The sequence below is a fragment of the Aedes aegypti genome, chromosome 3 (assembly GCF_002204515.2).
Source record: "Aedes aegypti strain LVP_AGWG chromosome 3, AaegL5.0 Primary Assembly, whole genome shotgun sequence".
NCBI classification, from domain to species: domain Eukaryota; kingdom Metazoa; phylum Arthropoda; class Insecta; order Diptera; family Culicidae; genus Aedes; species Aedes aegypti.
The window spans coordinates 381,027,784-381,051,182 of NC_035109.1; the positions used below are offsets into that span (position 1 = coordinate 381,027,784).

Here is a 23,399-nt window from a genome sequence, read left to right on the forward strand (position 1 = left end):
AAAGTTTTCTATGCTAAATTTGCTATCCAAATCGAAGGATTTGGTATTGTGTAAATGTGGTATACGCACTGATTTTACCAATAGCCCTCCTTCGATGTTCAATAAACATTCCGCGGACCCTGGAAATGGATGAAATCGAAATGCAAATTTATGAAAATTTTCCAAATTATAAATTATAAATTATAAACAACAGATATCCTTGGCAGCCACACCCTTCTTCTTCTTTTTCTTGGCATTACGTCCTCACTTTGGCAGAGCCTGCTTCTCAGCTTAGTGTTCAATGAACACTTCCACAGTTATCAACTAAGAGCTTTCTTCGCCAAAGTTGCCATTTTTGCATTCGTATATTGTGTGGCAGGTACGATGATACTTTTATGCTCAAGGAAGTCAAGGAAATTTCCATTTCCAAAATTCTAGACCGTCCGGGAATCAAGCCCAGACACCTTCATTGCTTTGTAGCCGCGGAGATAAATTTTTACATAAGAATTTTCTATAAAATCCGTCAAGACACACTTCCCTGAATTTTTTTCCCGGAAATTACAAGTATTACTGCTCGTAATACTGGATGCATTTTGCAAGATTTTTTCCGGATTTTTTTTTTATCACAAACTAATTCAGATATTTGTCTTAAGTAAACATTTATCAATTTTTCAACGGTGATTTTAAGGAATTTTACCATTAAATTAGGTCAACATACATTCAACAATTCAATTTGATTTTTTAAGGATTGCTCTAGAGATTCCACCATATTTTTTACCAGGGATTATTCCAAATATTATTTCATAAATTCTCCAACAAAATTTTGGAAAAAACATGACGGTTTTTCTAGATTAATTGCGGAGACAATTATTGAAAACATAATCAATTGAAACCCTGCATAAAATTCTGTAGGATATTTTGGAGGCATTTATTTATTTATTTATTTATTTATTTATTTAACAAAAATTTGGAAGAGGGAAAAACCCCTTTGAGTGATTTCTATAGAAATCTTTCTCAAAGAGGCACAAAACCTCTTCATCTTTTTCAAAACGTTATAATATGAATATATAATCTAAAGGCTCCAACGGACATAAACCATAACACCATAACATACCAGCCGTAAACTTATGTTTGCCGAAAAATACACACTAAATTTTCATCAAAAAATGCCCAAAACAGGGTTAATTGTAATACACCCAAAAAATAGCAGTTTTTCGCAAAACTAAGTGAAAATGTAAATTTTTTGTGACATTTTTCGCACGATCAGGCAAATTTCACTAAATTTGAAGATAATATGTGGATTTCAGGCAATTCGAAAATTTTTCCGTGGGTTTATACATGGGTCGAACTTTTGCCCCGTTATGGGCCAAAAATTGATTCCAACTATTTATGGAAAAACTAATACACGTCAAAGCATCCTTATGATAGGTCTAGAAACGCCCTTACATAAAATATTGAAAAATATTTTATCTTCATTTGGTTCCATGCATCGAAAGTTTGACCAAATATTACAATATTTACGTCGAAAAACAACAAACAGCCATAACTTTTCCAAATCTCAATCGATTTTTATGATATTTGGAGTGAAAGTCTCTTACTTGAATAGCATTCGAACCACCATGACATTTCTAAGTTTTGATTTGATTTGAGCTAGGAATCTTAAAAAGAAACTCTTGCCCCACTCGAACTTTTGCCCCACTTTACTCTACTTGTCGTAATGCCACAAGGAATTCTCAAGAAATGTCTTAGATCTTGAATAAATGTCTGCTCTGATGCTATGCAGTATCAAACTCTAATCTTCTGGCTTACATTGATTAGAGCATCGATGTGACTGAATTGATTGAAATTTGACCCATTGAATTAAATCACCGATTTATTCGAACGGTCTGAATCGATTCGAATTTCGAGTTAGTTCACAAAGCTTTTTTTTTTCACTCAGCCGCTACCAGCCCTGTAAAAACAAAAAGCTCTCTTAAGCCTGATTTACTGCTGAAAAGGATTCGCTCAAAAAAATTCTCGCCGATTCCTTGCATTAATTTTTTACAGCAATTCTTGTTTAAACTATCTTTTGAACTGCAATCTGAAAAAAGCGAATTCTTGGGCTACATTTCCCATGCACCAGGATAGGCCAAGAATAGACTTGTCCGCAAAAAAAAAAACAGCTATTAGTCTTGTGGTAACGAGTGGCATGAAAATGAGGGGGTTAGAAGCAAAGGAGTGTCAGTGGAAAAATACTTAGTTTTGAAAAAAATACTTTGAAGATTTTTCAACAATTTTTTATTCGATACAAATTATATGGGAGTCAAAACAAAAACAAGCCAGTCTTCTAAGAATTATGTTGAAAAATGAAATATCGCTTGCAAACAGTAGAACTTCCACAACTCAAATCCGACCAAATGCTAAGATTTGAGCCCCTCTCATATAGTAACCTTCCAGTTACAGTCCAAGGTTAAATTTTGTCTTAGATTCATTGTGCTCAAAATATATGCCACCGTTTGTCCTACCCACGGTTTCCAACGTGGACGCGCCTCTGGTCAGCGTAACCTATACAAGGGCCAAAAATCGCATGTATAAAATATATTTCGTCAAATATCATCTAAAGGAGTAAAGATATCGCAATTTTGAGGTGATTTTTTGCCCTTAAGGGTCCTAAAATCACCAAAACAAGCTGAAAAGCATTTTTTTCAGAGTTCACTAAAATGGGAAAATTGCACTTACGCCCTTTGCGCCACCTCTAAACCTTCACCAAAAAATCTCATTTTTTCACAGGATGTTATTTTGGGACCGGTGATCGTTTTCCACTTTGTAAATCCTGACTACAGAAGATTTTTGGAAATAAGCCCCACCCTAATCTCGGAACTGGGACGTCTCCAAAAAGTTGCCTTGCATGCTTTCCCAGCACACACGGTTCGCAAATGTCGTTCTCCCGGAAGGCTTCCTTGTTCAGCATCATGCCGTTGACCATCTCATCGCGCGCCAGAGTCTTCAGACCACTCTTGCCTATGTGGCCGAACCTCCGATGCCAAAGCTCGTAGTCGTTCACCGATAGAGTGACTAATGCGTCGTCCACCGGGCCACGTTCGACAATGGCGTTCAGCACGTACAACTTGCCGGATAGCTTACCAGTGGCAACGACCTCGTCGCCGCGCTTGATTTCCACTGCATCGTTTCCAAACGCCACACGCATCCCAAGCTTGCCGACACGCCGAATGGAAAACAGATTGTACTGCAGTTCCGGCACGAATAAAACGTCGTTCACCACGTTGTTAATCCGCCGGCCACCAACCATCGACACCATCTTGACGGTTCCAGAGTGCCGACCGTACAATACCTTGCCAGATGCGACTACGATCGGGACCGGTTGGTCCAACTTCACCACGTTTTGGAGGCAATTCGCTGTGTGCACCATGTGCTCCGATGCGCCCGAATCCAGAATCCATTGGAAATGATTTGCATTCTTACCTCCGCCCGTCGCGTCACCATGCGGCTCCATCACGAATGCCACCTCGGAACCAGCAGCGTTTGTTCTATCCTTCTTGGGCTTCCCGGACGGCTTCCGCTTCTCGGTGTCCTTCTTCGTTGGGCAACTTGCTTTTTTGTGGCCCACTTTCCCGCAGGCAAAACATTTGAGTTTTGTTCGCTCACCATTGAACGCCGATTCGCCATCCAACGTGCTCTCCGTCTCGCCAATGTTCCGTCGCTTCACGTTCTCACTCATCAACCGGGCCTTCACAAAGTCGAGCGTGCACTGTTCCGCCGGTAGCGTTTCGAGAACTGTCACCAGCTGTTGAAAGGATTTCGGCATGGTTTGTAGCAAATTGAACACCACCAGCCGCTCGTGCATCACGATGTCCGCCGAGGCCAACTCACGGATAGTTCGGACGGAAGTTCTTCCCGTCGAAAAGGTAGGGCTTTAATTCGGCTTGCATCTTCTTCGGTGAAAAAAATTTCTTCAGCCTAACAATCTTCCGTCTCCAAGGTTACGGTAATCTGGGCCCATAACCTGTCTTGAATAGCAGAGTTAATGAAAAGTCGAACTGCTTCTTGTGACGGTATAATTGTAAGTGATCTTTATTTATTCTAATTACAGACATGATTCAGGGGGTGAGAAACTCGGCTCACTGTGCCCGGCACACTTTTCTGCACAGCACCGCACTTCTGGGCACACTTCCTATATTTTTTTTTCTGCAGGATTAGATTTGACAGCTAAAACTTTGTTGTTGTTCGCCCCGGCTCAACAAGCTTGTTTGAGTCGAAACAAATCGCAATGAACACTGCCATCGAGAACGAGATATTCAAAGCAAATAGCTTCCTAAACATTTCCAAAATCTTCTGTCTGAACAAAAAATCCAGGTTGACCAGCAATTTGTCAAGTAAGTTCTCTTTCCTTAGAAGCATGACGATCTATTAATATTCTTTCAATTCGCAGACTATGAAACTTCATAAATGCCCATCGGAGCTTTCCGAATTGGTGAATCTCCTGCTATACCGTCCAATGGAAGGGACCGTCGAGGGGACTATAATTGACGACCAACGATCGTGTTACTCCATAAGCATGCTACTTTGCTATGAAAGATTCAGCCCTGTACGGCTGCGCTTAGTAGGTCTCCGCCCTGGTCTCCGCTGATAATGAAGCAGAAAACCGAAAGAGACAGGCAGAGGAACAACAGGCATCCGGTTTATCCCGCGGGAAAGAAAATAAAGACAGATACGTGCTAATATGTGGCGGGAGAGAGTAAATCCGCTGCTAGTAAAGGCAAAGCAACTGAGGAAGAAGTTACGGAGGAGTTGGCAAATTATCTCGCGAAAAACATGTGTTAGTAATTGATAAGATTAGTTTCTGATCGTTAATAAAAAATTATTCAAAATATTAATACTAACAAATTCAACCTTACGTTCAAGATGCCATTAATAGCTAGACAACAGATTTTTATTATTGATTTGCTGAAAAAACATTAGCAGCGCCATGCTACGGTCACGTACCATCTCGTAAACGATCTCTCAGCTGTCTCGATCGCTTCTTGTCTGGTGATATCCATAGTACCCTCGTCAGGTCAATGCTTAGCTCATCGGTGCCGGAGGCATTGTAGATTGGCAAGATTGGTAGAAGCTCAAACAGGGCCAGATTGTTCTCAAGGACTTCCGCATATTCGATGAACTGCAACTGCAACATTGTATGAATTGAATATTAATGTGTTGAAGACACAATTATTATACTTAAAACTTACCAACAATATGTGAAGAAATTGTATTTGCGGCTTCCGTCGAGTAAAAACTTAACTTTGATGCTGTTTAGATTGCAGTAGATGGTTTCGGTGTTTCAAAAATAAACAAAAACAATCCGTCATGAAACGATCACAGTTGCCAGGTTTTGCAGTGCAACCAGACAAATGTGACACATTATTTCGTTCGCTCACTCTCGCACAGTCGGCACATTTCGGCACAATTTCAAGTGAGCCGAGTTTCCCTCCCCCTGGCACTACTGGTCTGTTGCAAAATAATTCCATTTTACTTCCGCTTATCTCTCATATAAAGGATCACTAGTGCATACCACGCATAAAAGTTGAACGAATCAGTGAAATGGGTCACAGCCTTGCCGCAGATTTGTTTTAGGCTCTTTTCAAATGTTACGCTTACTAAAACAGTGTTTTTATTTTGAAGTCCACGGCGTCGATGTTTTTTATCAGTTTTCATCTGCGATCTTCACGATGAGCGTAAAAACCGGTGCCAACGTTTGTCCTACGACCGAGGAACGGTCCGGAAGCGTTCGTGAAGTCGGTTCCCAAGCGGTATGGAGCTTGTCCTCCTGTAAACCGGGTTGGTATTATCGTGAGTTGATACGTTCAAGTTCTCTTAACCGGATGCATTTTATGTTTGTTGCAGGTTTCGGCGTCGAGCAGCTGCGGGACAATTCGATGGAAACGTACTGGCAATCCGACGGTCAGTTGCCCCATTTGGTGAATATCCAATTCCCCCGGAAGACGACGGTAAGTCAAATCTACATCTATTCCGATTACAAACTGGACGAAAGCTACACCCCGAGCCGGATATCGATCCGTTGCGGTACCCATTTCAACGACCTGCAGGAGGTCGAAGTGGTGGATCTGTGTGAACCGTCCGGCTGGGTGTGCATCCCGATCAAGGAGGTGCGGGACATTCCGATGAGGACGTTTATGATCCAGATTGCGGTGATCAGTAATCACCAGAATGGGCGCGATACTCACATGCGGCAAATTAGGGTTCATTCGCCAACGGAGGGGACAACCTATCCGCTGGAACAGTTTGGGCCTTTTAGTACGATTGAGTTTCAACAGTTTCGTACAATACGGTAGAATAGATGGCTGAGTATTTATCACAGCAGAACTTATTTGTCCGAAATTCATTGATATATGTACTCATTTATTAGTCGTCATTATGTCGGTTTAAAATAAATTAGATTGAAATACGATAGTTCCGGTAACCGGACGCTGTTCGCCGTTATAGTTGAGCTTGAGAGGCATCAGTTCCATGACTACCTTGGCGAACGTCTTGGCATAGGCATCCGGATCGATGTTCAACGCTTCGGCATTCTTCCTATTGGCCGGGTTCGATTTGATGACTATTTGTGGACCAGTTCGACGCCCCGCAACGCTGGTGGACGAGGATGATGATGATGGGCCGGGTTCGTTGAGGAAGATAACCTGCGGTTCGCTGGACGTTGATGGCTTCGGGGTGGAACTTTTTGCCTTCGAGGGTAGATGAAGCTTCGGAGTAGCCCAACTTTGGATAAACCTGCCGTTGGCGAAAAAACCATTCTCCGGAAAATGTTTCTGACAACTGTAGATGTCCTTGTCCTGGTATCGATTTATGTCTAGCTTGGCGGCTAGCATCCACTTCCGGTAGATTTTGGGAATCTTTTTCGGAAAGACGTACAGGCGACAGTTCGGGTTTTTCGATTCCCGGTCTCCACAGAGGATGCAATATTTGGGATCGCTTTCTTGATCATTTGCTGCTGTTACGTTTCCAAAAGGATCCGGAATACCCTCGTCAACATCCGGAGCTTCAGTTTTGATTTCGGTCTCTGTAAATGATGTATCTTCTGAGATCATCTCAATAGGTTCAGCCTTTGGAACAAGAAGCGTTTCCGTTTCCATTTCTGGTGTCTCACTGGAAGGGGCTAAAGATTCCTAAAGGGGAAAAAGAAAAAATGTTAACGAAAGGTCCAAGAACATATCAATTTACAACAACGTACAACAGAAACCTGCTCGGCCGTTGGCTTCACGCTGAACAGCGGTTCATATTCTTCCAACATCTGGAAATCCTCGTCGGCATAGGCTTCGATTTCGATCCGTTCCAGATTGGTGGTGGGCATCGAACCCTCGGCCAAATTACCCTCTGCATCGATGCATTCTGCGGTAAAGTGCGTCGAGCAGATATACAAGGCTCCGTCCGAGGGCTGAGGCTGTCCTTGCAGGTCGCAAACCGTGAGATACTTTTGATATAAGACCGGTTGTGCAGAAGGGTCCGGAAATGGAAACAACAAACACTGGGGATTTTTCTGCCGATTATCATTGCAGATTACGCAGCTGAGTGTCATTTTGGAAACTACAAAATCACAAAAATAGTAGGATTTGAATATTAATAAAATTACAATATATACCTACTTACTTGTTTTACATAAAGCAACCTTATTAATAATATTTTAGTTTTTAAGCGTTGTTATTGAATCGCAGAACAAAAAAATTTTGATGGAAGCAGCGAGGAAACAAGTTTTTGATGCATCCGATGTGACACCTGAGGTGCAACATCACGTTTCGAGTGCAACATGACACACGCTAACTTGAAACTACCCAGGCAATCATCAGCAGAGTTACAGGGCTGTTACAACAGGCGCGATTATAGCGGATTTTGCTATTTTCGCGGATTTGTGATTAATGAAAACGAGGCAACAGTGCAAAAAACAGTTATTTTTCATTCATGTTTTACATATGGTTTTAGCACAGACAAACAGACGTCACATTCTGATCATTGGCCATTGACCACCTTTTTAACGGTCGATTCAAACATGTTGTTGGTGGACAATCGACCACCCGCAGCGCTTGTTCGTGTTTTACGTTCACACACTATAGCCACTATGGGCCTGGGATTGAACTTCTGACCTTCTGCTTATTTGAAGCCGAAGCGGATGTCATTAGACCACCTGTCCTGTCCTTATGATGTGGAAGGCGCTAAACTTGCCAAGCTGTGGTAGGTGAGATCTAATTTGACGAAAAAAAAAATTCAGGCGGCTACATTGCATGATGTTGAGCCGATCAAGCCGTCGAGTCTTTCTATATTTTTTTAAGAGTAGATGAAGACGGGGCCTTCCTTAGTCGAGTGGTTAGAGTCCGCGGCTTCAAAGCAAAGCCAATGCTTAAGGTGTCTGGGTTCGATTCCCGGTCGGTCCAGGATCTTCCTTGACTTCCATGGGCATAGAGTATCATCGTACCTGCCACACGATATACGAATGCAAAAATGGCAACTGAGGCAAAGAAAGCTCTCAATTAATAACTTTGGAAGTGCTCATAAGAACACTAAGCTGAGTAGCAGACTCGGTCCCAGTGGGGACGTTAATGCCAAGAAGAAAAAGAAGATGAAGATGATCTTATTATTTTTGTACATGTCAGTTTCAATAAGGAAATACATTGCAAATGTTGTATAATATATATATTATCAAGCAGAGCATTCTTGTTATTACGCGCCTAAGAATTTTCCACGAGACATGTAAATCCCTAACCGCAGACAGACGTTCAAGTTAGACTCAGCCACTTGTGTAAAAACATGGCCGCCACAAATCACCAAGTGGCAATAAGCTAACAGATGGCGTTAGTGGCGTATGCGTATCTCCACCACAGATGACGGTAATGGCGTATGCGTATAGGCCTATTGTTCGCCGCAACAGCCCCTCGTATCGAACACCCCTACTGAGAACCATGGTGAGCTACCTAAAAGTCAACAGACAGTATGAGATCTTCAGGAATGACAATTTAAATTGAATGCGTAGAAGTTTATTTGTATTGAGAAATCTAATTTGATCGATTGTGAAATTATCTGAATTAAAAAGGTACAAAGGTTTGAAATTAAACTGGTATTAAATAGTACATTTTTATTATAGCATTTTTTGAAGCTAAATTTATCATCTGTTTGCGAATTGGTAGTGACACAGTTAAATCGGAGACTAAAATGTGAGTCGTAATATAAGTCAAGAGAGTTGAATTGATTGCCAATAAAATTACTATTTACAGCTTTGAGCTTAATCTACTCCTAAAACGAGTGTTCTGCTGCTAGACCTCCGAAAGAATCCGTTCGCAACAGATTCTCAAAGATTTTAGCCGGATCATAATGAACCTCCAGAGTAACGTGCGGCAGACTCGGTCGAGAACGAGGGCTTTCCAGCAGGAGAATGCTAACCCTACTCCGCCGGGTGACGACGATAAGGTGTCGAATGCGTCGTCGGATGTTTCGTTCGTTCCATCCATGGTAGACAACGATGAAGGTGAGTTACGGTGTTGTGTCGGTTGTGATCGGCCAAACAACGCAGAAAAATACATGGTACAATGTCAGAAGTGTACTCTGTGGTACCATTTCTCCTGTGCGAATGTCAGCACGGCTACGGTACGTATGACTACTTTCGAGTGTGAGAAATGTAGCCCAAGCGGTGATCCGCTTGTCCCAGCGAGAACGGTGAGCGTAGCAAGTGGAATTTTTAGCTCATCTAGTGCACGCAGGGCCAGAATCGATCGTGAACTGAAACGTCTGGACGAGGAAAAGAAGCTTATGGAGGATTTGAGTCGTGAAAGAATCGAGATGGAGCGAGCTCTGCAAGAACGTCGACTTGAGGAGAAATTGGACCGAGAAAGGCAATTCATCGCACGGAAACATGAGTTGTTAAGCCAGCAAGATGGTGAAGAGGGTAGCGTACGTAGTATGCGTAGTAGCCGGAGTAGTACCAAGCGCACGGAGGATTGGGTCAGGCAGTCAGTTGGTAGAACGGCCGGAATGTCGTAGAACAGATTACGTCAATCGCTACCATCTCTGACCTACCAGACGACGTACGATCAGGAAATCAGCAGATTGTACAACATTCCTCAACACCACTGAAGGCTAACACATCCACAGTTCCACCACTCACTGGTAACGCTATACGGGATGCAGGATCAGAGGCAAAATCGATCGCACGCACGCTCGGAAGCATTACGATTGGAGATGAATCAGAAGTGTCTCTGGAAGGCGCCGTTGGAGGAGATGCGGACAATGAAGACAAAGGGCCATCCAATTTGCCTTTCGTTGATCTGCAGCCCTACACTGATCTGTTGAAGGTTGAAGAATTACCGCCAGCCGGCGTAGATCCGAGGATTAATCGTTTCGGCTCCCATTGCTACAAGCGTTGGAGCGTTCAAACTGGTGAGCTCCGAAGTCAGATTGCGTTACAGCAGCAACAGCACACGGAAGCGGAACGCCGGGTAATGCAGGAACTTGTAGCGAAACATCAGGTTGACATCGACGAAAGACGGCAAAGAGAAGTCGATCTGGTGCATCCGATCAAAAGTTCGCAGTTGCAACATAACGCCGAGTTGAAGCTAGTTCGGAATTCGGAGGAAGGATTACGTATTCAGCTGAACAAGCGAGACAGTGAAAGGATAGATTTGAAGAACCAAATTCAAATTCTAGAGAAGCGGCTTGTCGAGGAAAAGGAGCGAATGTGCACTTCGGAAAAAGATTTGCACGATCAGCTTATGGAAAGCAAGAGAGAATGCGAAGCTCTTCGGCTTCAGGTGGCAGAACTGGAGAGTGAAATCCAGTGCCTGCGTGAGGCGGAGCTGCAGCTACAATCTCAAATTGATTCGAGTCGTCAGCGTGAAAACGAATCCATCCGTCTGCGGCGTATAGCAGAAAAAGAATACTGGGACCTGCACGACGAGGTTCAACAGATCATCAATCGAAACGAAGATCATTCAACAAGCGGCGATTGTTCTCCTCCGTTACCACCCCCTCCGTTGTCGTGGTTTGAATCCATGAACGCGTTTAATACAGATACTTCTTCTCTTCCTCATCCTCCTCCTCCTCCTCCTCCAATTTGTGTTGATGATGGTTTACCTTACGATCGACGAGAAACCACCGCAAATGTTGGAGCCTGTGGTGAAAGAATCAATATTCCTGCTCCAATTCCATTCGCTTCCACCACCGTTCATCCCGAGGTTCACCCGCAACTAGCAATCCCCCATCTAGTGCCTCCATATGTAAGCAATCAGTGTCCCCCACCATCGCCTCAACAAATTGCCGCTAGACAAGTGGTCACCAAAGAGCTTCCGGTCTTCTCCGGGGATCCAATTGATTGGCCGCTGTTTATTAGCAGTTATCAGCACTCAACGGATACATGTGGGTACACTAATTCGGAAAATCTTCTGCGGCTACAGCGCAGTTCGAGGGGTAGTGCGAAAGACTCCGTCAGTAGCTTCTTACATCATCCGTCGACGGTATCACAAGTTTTGTCCACCCTACAACAGTTGTATGGACGACCGGAACAGATCGTTAACAATATGATTGCTAACACCTCCACCGAAGCCTGATCGTTTGGAGTCGCTTGTTAGTTTCGGCTTGGTGGTCCAAAACCTTTGTGGGCATTTAAAAGCGGTTGGCCTAGAAAGACATCTTGCAAACCCGATTCTGCTACAAGAGTTGGTCGATAAGCTGCCGGCTACAGTAAAATTCAACTGGGCACTCTATCAGGAACAAGTCCCAGTGGTGGACTTAAATGTGTTCAGCGAATACATGGCGAAGATATCCTCAGCGGCTAGTGGCGTCACCCAGCTTGCGAGCTTCCCGCAGAAAGCACCAAAAGATGAGCGAAGTCGTCAGAAAGAGCGATCGTTTGTGAACACACACGTCTCAATGAATCAACCAAAAGCGAATCGAAGAGAAGAGGTCAATAAATCCGAAACAAACAACGGAAAGCAGAACGAAAGAGATGCTGGCAATATCAAATATCGTGCTCGATGTGCAACGCAGGGAGCCACCAGACTGAGCATTGCACATCTTTCAAAAGCCTGGATTTGGATGGCAGGTGGAAGGCAGTGAAGGCGAATAAACTTTGTGCTCGATGCCTCACTTCCCATGCCCGTTGGCCTTGCAAAGGTGAAGTTTGCGGGATCAACGACTGCCCGAAGCGACATCATCGTTTGCTCCACTTTGAGCCGCCAGCGGTGGCCAAGGCTACCAATGCAGTGGTAACGGTACATCGTCAATTGTCTTCATCAACGCTTTTCCGCATTCTGCCAGTCACGTTGTTCGGGAGAAACGGGAAGGTGGACACGTTCGCGTTCCTCGACGACGGATCGTCAGTGACACTCGTCGAACGATCGATCGCGGAAGCTCTTGGAGTCAACGGAGAGATAGAAACGTTACATATTGAATGGACCGGCGGTATCAACAAGACAATTGCAGGAGCCGAAGTCGTAGCGATGGAAATATCCGAAGCCGGAGGAAACAAGCGCTATAAGTTGTCAGAGGTGTACACTGTAGACAATCTCGGTTTACCAAGGCAGACTACAGACTACACAGAGCTTGCAGCAAGGTTTGGCCATCTCAAGAAGCTGCCAGTGAAAACTTTCAGATCTGCTGAACCCAGAATCCTGATCGGACAGAGCAACTCTCATCTGTTAGCTACACTGAAGTTGCGCGAGGGAAAACTGGACGAACCGATTGCTACAAAGACGAGAATTGGATGGGCTGTTTGTGGTAGACTGCGAAAGGCACAATCAAATACGACGCACATACAGCTTCACATCGCAGAGCCAACACTAGGGGATCTGCACGAGTATGTCCGCCGCTTTTTCGACATCGAAAGCTTGGGCGTAGCAATTGTGCCAGCCGTGATAGGTACAGAGGAACAACGGGCACTGCACATTCTTGAAGCGACTACACGACGATTACCTGGTGATAAGTTCGAGACGGGCTTGCTCTGGAAGCAGCTGGCCGATGGCAGAACGACGTTTCAAATGCCTGGAAAAACGTTTAGCCCAGAAACAAGACCTTTATGAAAGCGTCAAATAGCAGACTTCAAGGCCAAAGGATATATCCACGAAGCGACAGCAACAGAAATGGAAGGATTTGACTTGCGGCGAACCTGGTTTTTGCCGATTGGAGTCGTCGTGAATGAGAAGAAGCCAGGAAAGGTTAGAGTTATTTGGGATGCTGCCGCAAAAGCTGACGGCGTTTCGTTGAACTCAATGTTGCTGAAAGGCCCCGATTTGCTTACTCCACTGCTGTCTGTACTGTTTCCATACCGAGAACATCAGGTGGCTGTGTCGGCAGACATCAAAGAGATGTTTCTGCAAATTTTGATTCGTCAGCAGGATCGTAGCTCTTTGCTATTCCTTTATAGGGAATCCCCGCAACTGCCGATGAGTATCATGGTATCTGATGTGGCGATTTTTGGCGCAGCATGCTCGCCAGCACACTCGTAGTACATAAAGAATTTAAACGCTACAGAACAAGAAGTAGAGCTTCCACGAGGTTCCGCGGCAGTTAAAAAGAAGCACTATGTAGACGATTACGTAGACAGTTTCGATACGTCGGAAGAAGCATTTGAAGTGGCAAAAGAAGTAATCGAGGTGCATCGGCGAGCAGGATTCTACATTCGGAATTGGATGTCGAGTGACAAAAGTGTACTGGAGAAGCTAGGAGAAGTAAGCCAGGAACCGCCAAAGGCCATGCTACCTGAAAAAGACATTAGTTTTGAACGAGTGTTGGGGCTGGCATGGATGCCTGAAGAGGACGTCTTTACCTTTTCGTTGAAGTTTTGTGAAAAAGTGCAAGCCTTACTGGAAAGTAGTCAGATTCCCACGAAAAGGGAACTGCTTCGATTGGTGATGAGTATTTACGACCCTTTAGGGTTAGTAGCATCGTTCGTCATCCAAGGAAAAATCCTCATCCAAGAAGTATGGCGTATGGAAACAGATTGGGACTGCCAGATCCCATTAGAAATAGCGCCTTGCTGGACCGGACGAGGTTGCGTATTCCTCGGTGCTATTTTCCGGGCTATGATCCAGAAAGTTTTAAAAACCTGGAACTACACGTGTTCGTGGACGCGAGTGCTCAAGCATTTGCAGCAGTGGCATACTTCCGCATCATAGATCGGGGACAGATCAGAGTCGCGCTTGTTTCCTCTAAAACAAAAGTTGCTCCGCTTCGGGCACTTTCGATTCCTCGACTGGAACTGATGGCAGCCTTGCTGGGCGTTCGATTGCGGAAAACTGTCGAGAAAAACCATTCATTGAAAATCAAGAAAACCTTTTTTTGGAGTGATTCATCGACCGTTTGCTCATGGATCAAGTCGGACACGCGGCGATACAGACAGTTCGTAGCTTTCAGGGTCGAGCCTCTCATCTGTCGACGAATGGCGATGGATTTCAACGAAGGTTGAAATAACGTTGCCGATGAAGCCACCAAGTGGGGCAAAGGTCCAACGTACAACGTAGAAAGTCGCTGGTTCCTAGGGCCCGCTTTTCTCTACAGCAACGATGAAGATTGGACGAACAACCCTGCAGAAGGTATAGACGAGAGTGATAGAGAATTACGCGAAGCGTACGTTTGCAGCCATCTAATAAGACAACCGTTGGTGAACGCTGAAAGATTTTCAAGGTTTGACGGAATGCTACGTTCAGTTGCGTATGTCCATCATTTCGTGGAGTGTTTGCGGACAACGACGAGTTGATCCACAGATATTGTTGGACTGACTAGTTCGGATATCCAAAAAGCTGAAAGAACGTTATGGACGTTAGCGCAGTCAGATGCGTTTCCGGACGAAGTTGCTAACCTCAAGAAGAACTTGGAGCGTAGTCGAGAAAACCGGAAGCAAATCGAAACTTCAAGCTCTCTTTCGAAATTATCACCATTTGTAGACGAGTTTGGAACGTTGCGAGTTGGCAGCAGGGGAACAGGAGCACAAGTACTAGCCTATGATACTAAGTATCCCATCATTCTGCCGAGAAAACATCGGATCACAGATTTGCTGTTGGATTTCTATCATCGAAAGTATGGCCATGCTAACGACGAAACTGTTGTCAATGAAGTGCGCCAAAAATTTCATGTGCCAAGGCTGCGAGTGGAAGTTCGATTAGCAAGAAAGCGATGTATGTGGTGTCGAGTTCACAAAGCAAGGCCGGTAGCTCCAAAAATGGGACCTCTTCCGGCAATACGGTTTGAACCAGGTGTGCGGCCATTCACCTACGTGGGCGTAGATCTTTTCGGTCCGTATTTAGTGAAAGTCGGACGAAGCATTGCAAAACGTTGGGTATGCCTTTTCACCTGCCTTACGATCAGGGCTATTCATCTAGAGGTAGTTACAAGTTTGTCGACGGATGCGTGTAAAAAGGCAATCAGAAGGTTCAGAGCTAGAAGGGGCTCCCCATTGGAAATCTACTCCGATAATGGGACAAACTTCGTCGGAGCAAGTCGAGAGCTGCAAGACGAAATCAAGAGGATCCATACGGAATTGGGCAGTACTTTCACAAACGTTCAAACCCAGTGGCGGTTCAATCCTCCTGCAGCTCCTCATATGGGGGGTTGTTGGGAAAGGATGGTTGGTTCTGTGAAATCAGCATTAGGTTCTGTTCCAGTAGAAAGAAAGCTAGATGACGAATCGTTTGCTACAGTACTTGCTGAAGCGGAGAATATGGTCAATTCCCGGCCATTAACTTTCATCCCTCTGGAAACCGCGGACCAAGAATCTTTAACACCGAATTACTTTTTGTTGCTGAGTTCAAGTGGCGTGCGTGAACCAGAAAAGTTACCAATGGATGCAGGGATGGCTTTACGAAGCAGTTGGAACTTGGTGAAACATACACTGGATAACTTCTGGCGACGTTGGTTGATAGAGTACTTGCCTACTATTATCCGTCGCACAAAATGGTTCAAGGACGTACGACCAATCGAAGTTGGAGATCTAGTGCTTGTCGCCGACGAAAATGTCCGGAATAGGTGGATTCGTGGACGAGTGATCCGAACCATTCCGGGAAAAGACGGAGTGGTACGTCAAGCAGAAGTAAGGACTATGGGAGGAATTTTGAAAAGACCTGCTACGAAGTTGGCTGTGCTGGACGTTGTAGGGACTGGTGACGCTAATCCGGAGTTAGAGGCAACACGGGGGGGAGGATGTTCGCCGCAACAACCCCTCGTATCGAACACCCCTACTGAGAACCATGGTGAGCTACCTAAAAGTCAACAGACAGTATGAGATCTTCAGGAATGATAATTTAAATTGAATGCGTAGGAGATTATTTGTATTGAGAAATCTAATTTGATTGATTGTGAAATTATCTGAATTCAAAAGGTACAAAGGTTTGAAATTAAACTGAATTTAAGTAGTATTAAATAGTACATTTTTATTATAGCATTTTTTGAAGCTAAATTTATCATCTGTTTGCGAATTGGTAGTGACACAGTTAAATCGGAGACTAAAATGTGAGTCGTAATATAAGTCAAGAGAGTTGAATTGATTGCCAATAAAATTACTATTTACAGCTTTGAGCTTAATCTACTCCTAAAACGAGTGTTCTGCTGCTAGACCTCCGAAAGAATCCGTTTCGCAACACCTATTCACATGACGTTCCAAAACAGCTGATCGGGAAGCTCTTTGACAGTTCTTCTATGAAAATGACAGCTAGAGAAGCGGTACAGGGCAGAGAGCGGTACAGGGCAGCGAGAGCCGAAGAAAAGCGAATCCACCGCAGGAAGAAAAGGCAGCACGAAGAAAGTGTGGTAGCTGAAGCACAAGGAAGCATGAACCGGAATGATATGCGGAGATTCTACGCAACGGTCAACCGTACCAGTGCACGTCATGTGCAATGATCGAGAAGAGAATTTGCTGACCGATAAAACGGCGGTGGCTGCCAGGTGGAAGGAGCACTTTCAGCAATTGTTGAACGGTGAAAATGGAATGTTGCGAGGAACAGGATGAACATAGATGACGACGAACAAGCTAGCCGACCATAGGAGAGGTTAAAAAGGCTATCAGCGAGCTGAAGAACTATAAGGCTGCTGGGAAGGACGAGCTCCCGGTCGAGCTTCTCAAGCACGGAAATGAGCAGCTTTATCAGTCGATCCACCGAGTACTTCTGAAGGTATGGGAGGACGAAGAATTGCCCACCGGCTGGTTGGATGGCCTCATCTGTCCTATCTACAAGAAAGGGCACAGACTGGAGTGTGCCAATTACAGAGGAATTACCCTGCTGAATTCGGCGTATAAAATTTTGTTTAACAGACTGAGACCGCTAGAGGAGTCCTTCGTCGGCGAATACCAAGCTGGTTTTTGTGAGGGCCGTTCGACAACGAAGCGAATGATCCCAGACAAATTCTGGGAGTATAACTTGCATACTCACCATCTGTTTAATGATTTCAAGGCGACGTACGACTCAGTGAAAAGAAATGAGCTTTGGCAGATAATGTCTGAACCGGGTTTTCCGGCAAAATTAATTAGGCTGATACGTGCTACGCTGGATGGTTCGAAATCAAATGTTCGGATCGCAGACAAGGTGTCAACCTCGTTCGTGACGTTAGACGGATTGAAGCAGGGAGACGCACTTTCGAATTTACTGTTCAACATTGCACTCGAGGGTGCTATTAGGAGAAATGGCACTATTATCACAAGGTCGCACATGCTCCTTGGCTTTGTGGACGATATATACCTAATTGGAATTGATCGCAGGTCAGTGGAAGAGGCCTTCGTGCCTCTGAAGAGGGAGACAGCGAGGATTGGCCTGACCATTAATTCTACAAAAACGAAGTGCACGGTTGCAGGTAGAGATAGAGTCAGGCTTGGTGGTGTAGGTGCAGAGGTAGTGTTTAATGGGTATGTGTTTGAAGTTGTTGAAGAATGTGTTTACCTTGGAACACTTGTGACATTTGACACCGACGTTTCCCGCGAAGTGAAAAGACGTGTTGCGGCTGCGAAAAGGGCCTTTTACGGACTACGTAACCAGCTTAGGTTCCGCAGCTTGCTAACGGAAACAAAATTCGCCCTGTATAAAACATTGATTCTTCCGGTGGCACGAAGCGTGGACGTTGAAAGAGTCAGACCGGAAAGCTCTCGGTATTTTCGAGCGTAAAGTGCTGCGGAAAATACTCAGTGGGAAACTCGAAAATGGTATATGGCGCAGACGCATGAATCACGAGTTGTATCAAGTGTACAAAGATGCGAATATTATCAATCGTGTAAAATACGGCAGTCTTCAGTGGGCTGGTCACCTAGTGCGAATGTCGGAAGAAAGAATTGCGAAAATAATATTCAGCAGGGAACCAGGTAGAGATCGGCGGCTTCGGGGAAGACCACGAATACGCTGGCTGTACGCAGTGGAAGAGGACCTGGCGACCCTAAACGTTCGGGGCAACTGGAGAAGTTTCGCCCAAGACCGACAAAGATGGAGCTCTACAATACGCCCGGCAATGGCGTGACGCTACGCTGTAGCCATCAAGGTATCAAGGTAGATGTATAACAATACTATCAGCAAAGTTCATAACACTATCAATGCTCAAAAGTCATTTTTGGGTGTTTTTGAACACTTTGCCATATATACCCCTTCTAGCACTGAACCGAATAGCGCCTTCCGCTTTTGCACTAGCGCTTTTTTCCCAGTATGTTATACCTAATGTCGGAAGTAGTGCGCTATATAGATCATCAGATGATCATATACAGCGCACTACTTCCGACATTAGGTTTAACGTACAGGGAAGGCAGCGCTAGTAAAAAAGCGGAAGGCGCGATTCGGTTCAGTGCTAGAAGGGGTATAAGAGAAACAAAAAGTTTTCTTTGGAGACTACAAGCATGTTGGATAAATTGGTTTAATCTAAATTTTATCGTGCAATTTCAACTAAATTATATCTAAAATGAAAATTGAAGTCCTATTTTGCATGATTGCTTGATTGAATCACAAACAAGATTGATGAATCAAACTTTAAATTTTATGTAAATATCAGCTAAACCAGTGTATATACAACTTTGGCGACCTGTACCTAAATATATGACGTAGGGACATTTCTGAGAACGGCATCAGATTCAGCGCCCCCAAATCTGCTAGAGACACATAATTTAATCCTTGAGATATGCAAAAAAGACATTTTTGTTACGCTGAGTAATCTAATCGAGACGTCTTCAGTAGGGCTTAGCTTTGTGGACGCAGACGTTACTTCCAGGCTAAACAAGGCCCAACTAACACTTTAGCTAAAACAAAAAGGAACATCATTTGTCATCTTCGAAGCAGAGTAAGGTTTAGTATGTGGACGTCCAGTTATGTATTCTTGATAGGATGAGCTGCTATTACGTGATGAAATTCATTGATGGAATCTGAACACATAGAATTCTGCAATAATTTGAAAGCGTATGCTGCACCAAAAATTAAGTCTTAGTTAAACAGGGTTGTTTGTTCGCGTTCATAGGTAGAAGCAAATAAGACGGACCGATTTTTCCTATTAGCATTAAGAGCAGTTTCAGGCTGCCTCTTCGTTTATTAAAATAGTTGAAATACAAAAATTTAGTTTCAAATGGCGTAAAACATAAACATACAGTAAAGTGTAGCTGTGGGCTTACATGACATGTAAACACGTAAAAGAATTTTCATTAACATCTAATATCCAAGTGAATAATTTTGCAGTGGCGGGTAGCGTCAACAGGAAGGTGACTCATGCGCAAACTACATTCTCGTAGTTGATCATCAGGTCGGCAGTGGAGGTGTTGCAAAGGCTTTCGTCAGCGAGCGTCGTCAGGTGCTCCATCATTTCCCTGTGAAAAGAAGAGAGTAGGAAATCAAAAACGTTGCTTTTTAAGCATGTCTGAGTGTTACATACAATGTATTCTTGCTAATGTAGCAGAACACCTTGGGAAGTGGGAAGCCGTTGAATGGGCTGGCAATCGGGATCGTGTAGGCGCCCATGTTATCAAAAACAACCCAGTCCTCGATCTGAAGCTCTGGTAGATTGATGGTTTCGACGACCTGATCCAGCGCGTCGCACGAAGGTCCCCAGATGGTGGATTTGTAGGTCTTGCCGCTTTGCTGTCCGATCAGACGAGGCTGAGGGTACTGATGATCGAACAAGATGCAGTTGAACGATGCGTAGACTCCATCGTTCAGATAGTACATCATACGATCGATGGTTCCGGTGGCGGGATCAAGACAGGCGCGTTTCGACTGTACGTTGGTGAGTAGGGTGAAGGCCGACGCTACGTAGTATCGACCAGGCTCAGAGATGATGCGTACTGATTTGTCAGCGAAGAATTTATCCAAGGCCGTGTTGATGATCAGAGCCACTTCATCGATCGAAGTTCCGTGGCTACCGGGAAAACCTCCGCCAATGTCCAACAGGTTGAACTCGTATCCCAGTTGCTTGGCGTAGTCGAACAGATCTCTTGCGATGGAGATTGCCTTGTAATAGATCGGGAAATCGGAGCAACCTGATCCTACGTGGAAGCTGATCCCGATCACGTCTAGGTTCATGCTGCGGGCGATCCTGATCAGAGAAGGAGCTTCATCGACGGGATCGCATCCGAACTTCTTTCCGAGTGGACATGTTGCTTTCTCAGCTTCGCAACGGATGCGCAGCACCAGTTTGGCGTCCGGGCAGAACTTCCGGATCTTGTGCAGCTCGATTTCACTGTCGAACGTCATCGTCTTGACGTTGTTGGCACTGGCATAGCGCAGATGCGAGCTCGGCTTCATCGGGTTGGCGAAGATGATGCGGTCTGGGCTGACGCCCAGTGCGAGGATCTTGGCAATCTCGCCCTTGGATGCGCAGTCGAAGCTGGCACCGAGGGTGGCCAAAGTGGCGCACACCACTTCGGTGTCGTTGCACTTGACGGCGTAGTGCGGCACCACTCGGGGCATCTTCTCGATCCAGGCCTGATGCTTGCGGACGATGTCGTCGATGTCCATCACGTAGAAGGGCTCCTCGGTGGACAGCTCGTTGGTGAGCTGGTCGATGATGGCCGGTACGTCAACTGGACCGTCGACGACCTGAACCAGCTCGGTTTCGTTTTGAGAGAGGAATTTCATGTTGAGGGTTTGTGGAATGCTTGCTTGCTTGCGAGGTAGAAACTTAGAAATTTAGAGTAAGTCTTAAATCGATGGCACTTAAGCGTGTATCGTAGTCTCAAAGATTTCAATTAGAACGAACTGGAATGGAAGAGATTGAGAAATTAGACAAGAAATTTGGAGATTGCTGCTTTGATCAACTTACGAGGCAGCCAGTCTCGGTGGGTGTTAGCCAGCGTTTCAATCACGTGTCACCAGGGAGGATCTCCTTGGAAATGGTCAGAGCCCGGGACAAGGGCTAACTGACCTGTGATTGTATTCTGTAAGGAGAAAGAACAAAATAGAATCTTTGAGAATGTTTGAAAAGGAATAGTGTAAAAAAATCAGAAGCCTTGAGCGATCGTTCCACCCGTCCAAAACCCGCCAAGGTCATTCGTTGATTGTTTTGTTTATCGTACACTCGACAGACGGCGGTACGATTTCGCTTCCGCTTTTGTGAGGAATCAAGAATAGACGAATTTTTCGACACCTTTCCGTTATCAAAATAGCAACGCCGTCAGCGTTTTTACGGGGTATTAGACGAATGTAATAAGCGATCTCCCGTCTTATCAGTAGTTTACGATTCACTTCGTGAACGATGGTATATTGCAGTAATTCATTGATCAAGTCACGGATCTTGCCCATTCTTATATTGAAATATGATTGGGAACGAAGCATGCCATGCTTGTAATCATCTCTCGGCAAGCTGAGGCTCACGTGGTTGATCGTCTGAATGAGAGCAAGCGGATCCGCGATCGTCTGAGTATAGAGAGTGAGATGACGTTCACCCGCAACGCAATCACTTCTTCGATCAATGACTGTTGCGGGTTTGTTTAGGTTGTTACTAAGGAACGGGTCGTCAAGACGCATATGTCAAGTCGGCTTCGTTGTCAATGAATGTGAGAATCAGTGAGAATGGTTTAGTAGCTGATTTTTGGTTTTAAATAGTATTCAAGAAAATGCCATCTTAAATTGGAATATAAATAATATCGTGGAAAGTATCGTCAATTTAATGCTGGATGTTATTTTTTGAGTTCAACTGTCATTATACGATTTAATGTTAAATAATTTGAATATGAAAACTTATTTTTGTTAAATGTCTTTTAGTATTTTTATGTGTGTACATGAATTTGTCGAAAAAGTGTTACCATTAGGAATGGAACATAATAACAATCCTATTAGAAAAGTGTGTATCTGGCAACCATATGCGAAGGTTGCGTGTTTTTGGATGGTAGCACACTCATGCACGTGTACTGTTTGTATAGTAGTTATTGCGCCTTATCATTTTTTTCTATGCTCAAATTCGCTTGCACGGGAATAACCGAGCAAACATAATCCGAATGGTCATGGTTTTCAGACAAATTTTACCTTGCAATTGTTCATCACATTTACTACCAGAGCTTATCTTTAATCCGGTCCTGAATGCATCGGTTGTTATACCTATATAATTGTCTTTACATCGTCCCTTTTAATCTCTTCACAATTTCTACCTTGAATGTTCGGCTTTCGAATTATCTGGTGCGGTAGCCATTTCCAAAAGCAAAATTTTGCTTAGCTGGCAGTTTTAGGAATAGGAAAATTCCCTGACACATTCTGTCTACCTATGTCGTAATATGATTGACATGGTCACGCTAAAGAATGGATTGAATCATCGTCAATTCCCCCGTCTATCCTAGCTGCAAAAACCTACCTTTAGAGAAATTCTCGAAACTTTTCGACAATAAAGTTAATTATACAGCATTGGTGTGAACGGCTTGCGATCACTCACGACTACCATGCAACAGCGGGGTAATTTCACGAATCACACAACAAAGAACAACTCGCTTCACGCTGATTTCACTATGGCGGTCTGATTCACAGGTTGTTACTATGCTGTGTTCACACTTTGGTGCTTCTTCTTTCCAAAGGAAAATTTTCACTTTTCACTACGCTCTAACCGTATCACTTCGGACCGCTGTCGCTAACCACACCGAGAACTGAACTGAACTGAGAGGCAACTGCCAGGACTGCTCTAGCTTGTACGTGATACTGCCGGTTGAGAGATATTCTCCGCTTATGTCGGTCCGTTCGAGCGGAGCATGGCTTTTATAAGAGTTCTGTGAGTGCGCCATGCGAGTGTATGAACCGGATGAGAGAGATTAAGGAACGAAGGGAGAGAGAGAAAGAGAAGAAGTGCGGGTGCACATGATGTATACTCTTTCGCTAATTCGTTGCTCTCTTTTTCTCTTTCTCTCCTCGGTCGATGTCGGTAAGGAGCTTATTGATTGTTTGTATTGTTTTGAAAAATAGATAGTCTTGGCTGAATTGATATAGCATCTGCCTTGTGCGGGGGTTTTGCGG

General features: G+C 44.4%; 3 protein-coding genes and 2 long non-coding RNA genes across 6 annotated transcripts; 2 read left to right on the top strand and 3 right to left on the bottom strand.

Annotated features, from left to right (window-relative positions):
- The first annotated feature begins 3,778 nt into the window (after window positions 1–3,778).
- LOC110679046 lies at window positions 3,779–5,083 on the top strand. Its single transcript, XR_002502163.1, has 2 exons — window positions 3,779–4,352; window positions 4,409–5,083. It is a non-coding gene; the product is annotated as an uncharacterized LOC110679046 (long non-coding RNA).
- LOC110679044 lies at window positions 4,876–5,442 on the bottom strand. Its single transcript, XR_002502161.1, has 2 exons — window positions 5,208–5,442; window positions 4,876–5,143 (listed from the first exon to the last, which is right to left on the bottom strand). It is a non-coding gene; the product is annotated as an uncharacterized LOC110679044 (long non-coding RNA).
- Window positions 5,443–5,537: 95 nt separating this feature from the next.
- Window positions 5,538–6,346, top strand: LOC110679043 (anaphase-promoting complex subunit 10-like). The gene is made up of 2 exons (XM_021852972.1): window positions 5,538–5,796; window positions 5,863–6,346. The coding sequence occupies exons 1-2, from the start codon at window positions 5,604–5,606 to the stop codon at window positions 6,309–6,311; spliced, it is 642 nt and encodes a 213-aa protein (XP_021708664.1). The 5' UTR covers window positions 5,538–5,603; the 3' UTR covers window positions 6,312–6,346.
- Window positions 6,347–6,357: 11 nt separating this feature from the next.
- On the bottom strand, window positions 6,358–7,744 carry LOC5569727. 2 transcript variants are annotated; one of them, XM_021852971.1, is made up of 3 exons: window positions 7,623–7,744; window positions 7,211–7,563; window positions 6,358–7,145 (listed from the first exon to the last, which is right to left on the bottom strand). In XM_021852971.1, the coding sequence occupies exons 2-3, from the start codon at window positions 7,553–7,555 to the stop codon at window positions 6,402–6,404; spliced, it is 1,089 nt and encodes a 362-aa protein (XP_021708663.1). In that variant the 5' UTR covers window positions 7,556–7,563; window positions 7,623–7,744; the 3' UTR covers window positions 6,358–6,401. The 2 variants fall into 2 exon arrangements, with proteins under 2 accessions (XP_021708663.1, XP_001652948.1); XM_001652898.2 differs by having other exon boundaries at window positions 7,627–7,743.
- Window positions 7,745–19,455: 11,711 nt separating this feature from the next.
- On the bottom strand, window positions 19,456–23,128 carry LOC110679049 (ornithine decarboxylase 1-like). The gene is made up of 4 exons (XM_021852978.1): window positions 22,750–23,128; window positions 21,226–21,340; window positions 19,840–21,161; window positions 19,456–19,774 (listed from the first exon to the last, which is right to left on the bottom strand). The coding sequence occupies exons 3-4, from the start codon at window positions 21,039–21,041 to the stop codon at window positions 19,675–19,677; spliced, it is 1,302 nt and encodes a 433-aa protein (XP_021708670.1). The 5' UTR covers window positions 21,042–21,161; window positions 21,226–21,340; window positions 22,750–23,128; the 3' UTR covers window positions 19,456–19,674.
- Between the last annotated feature and the right edge of the window lie 271 nt (window positions 23,129–23,399).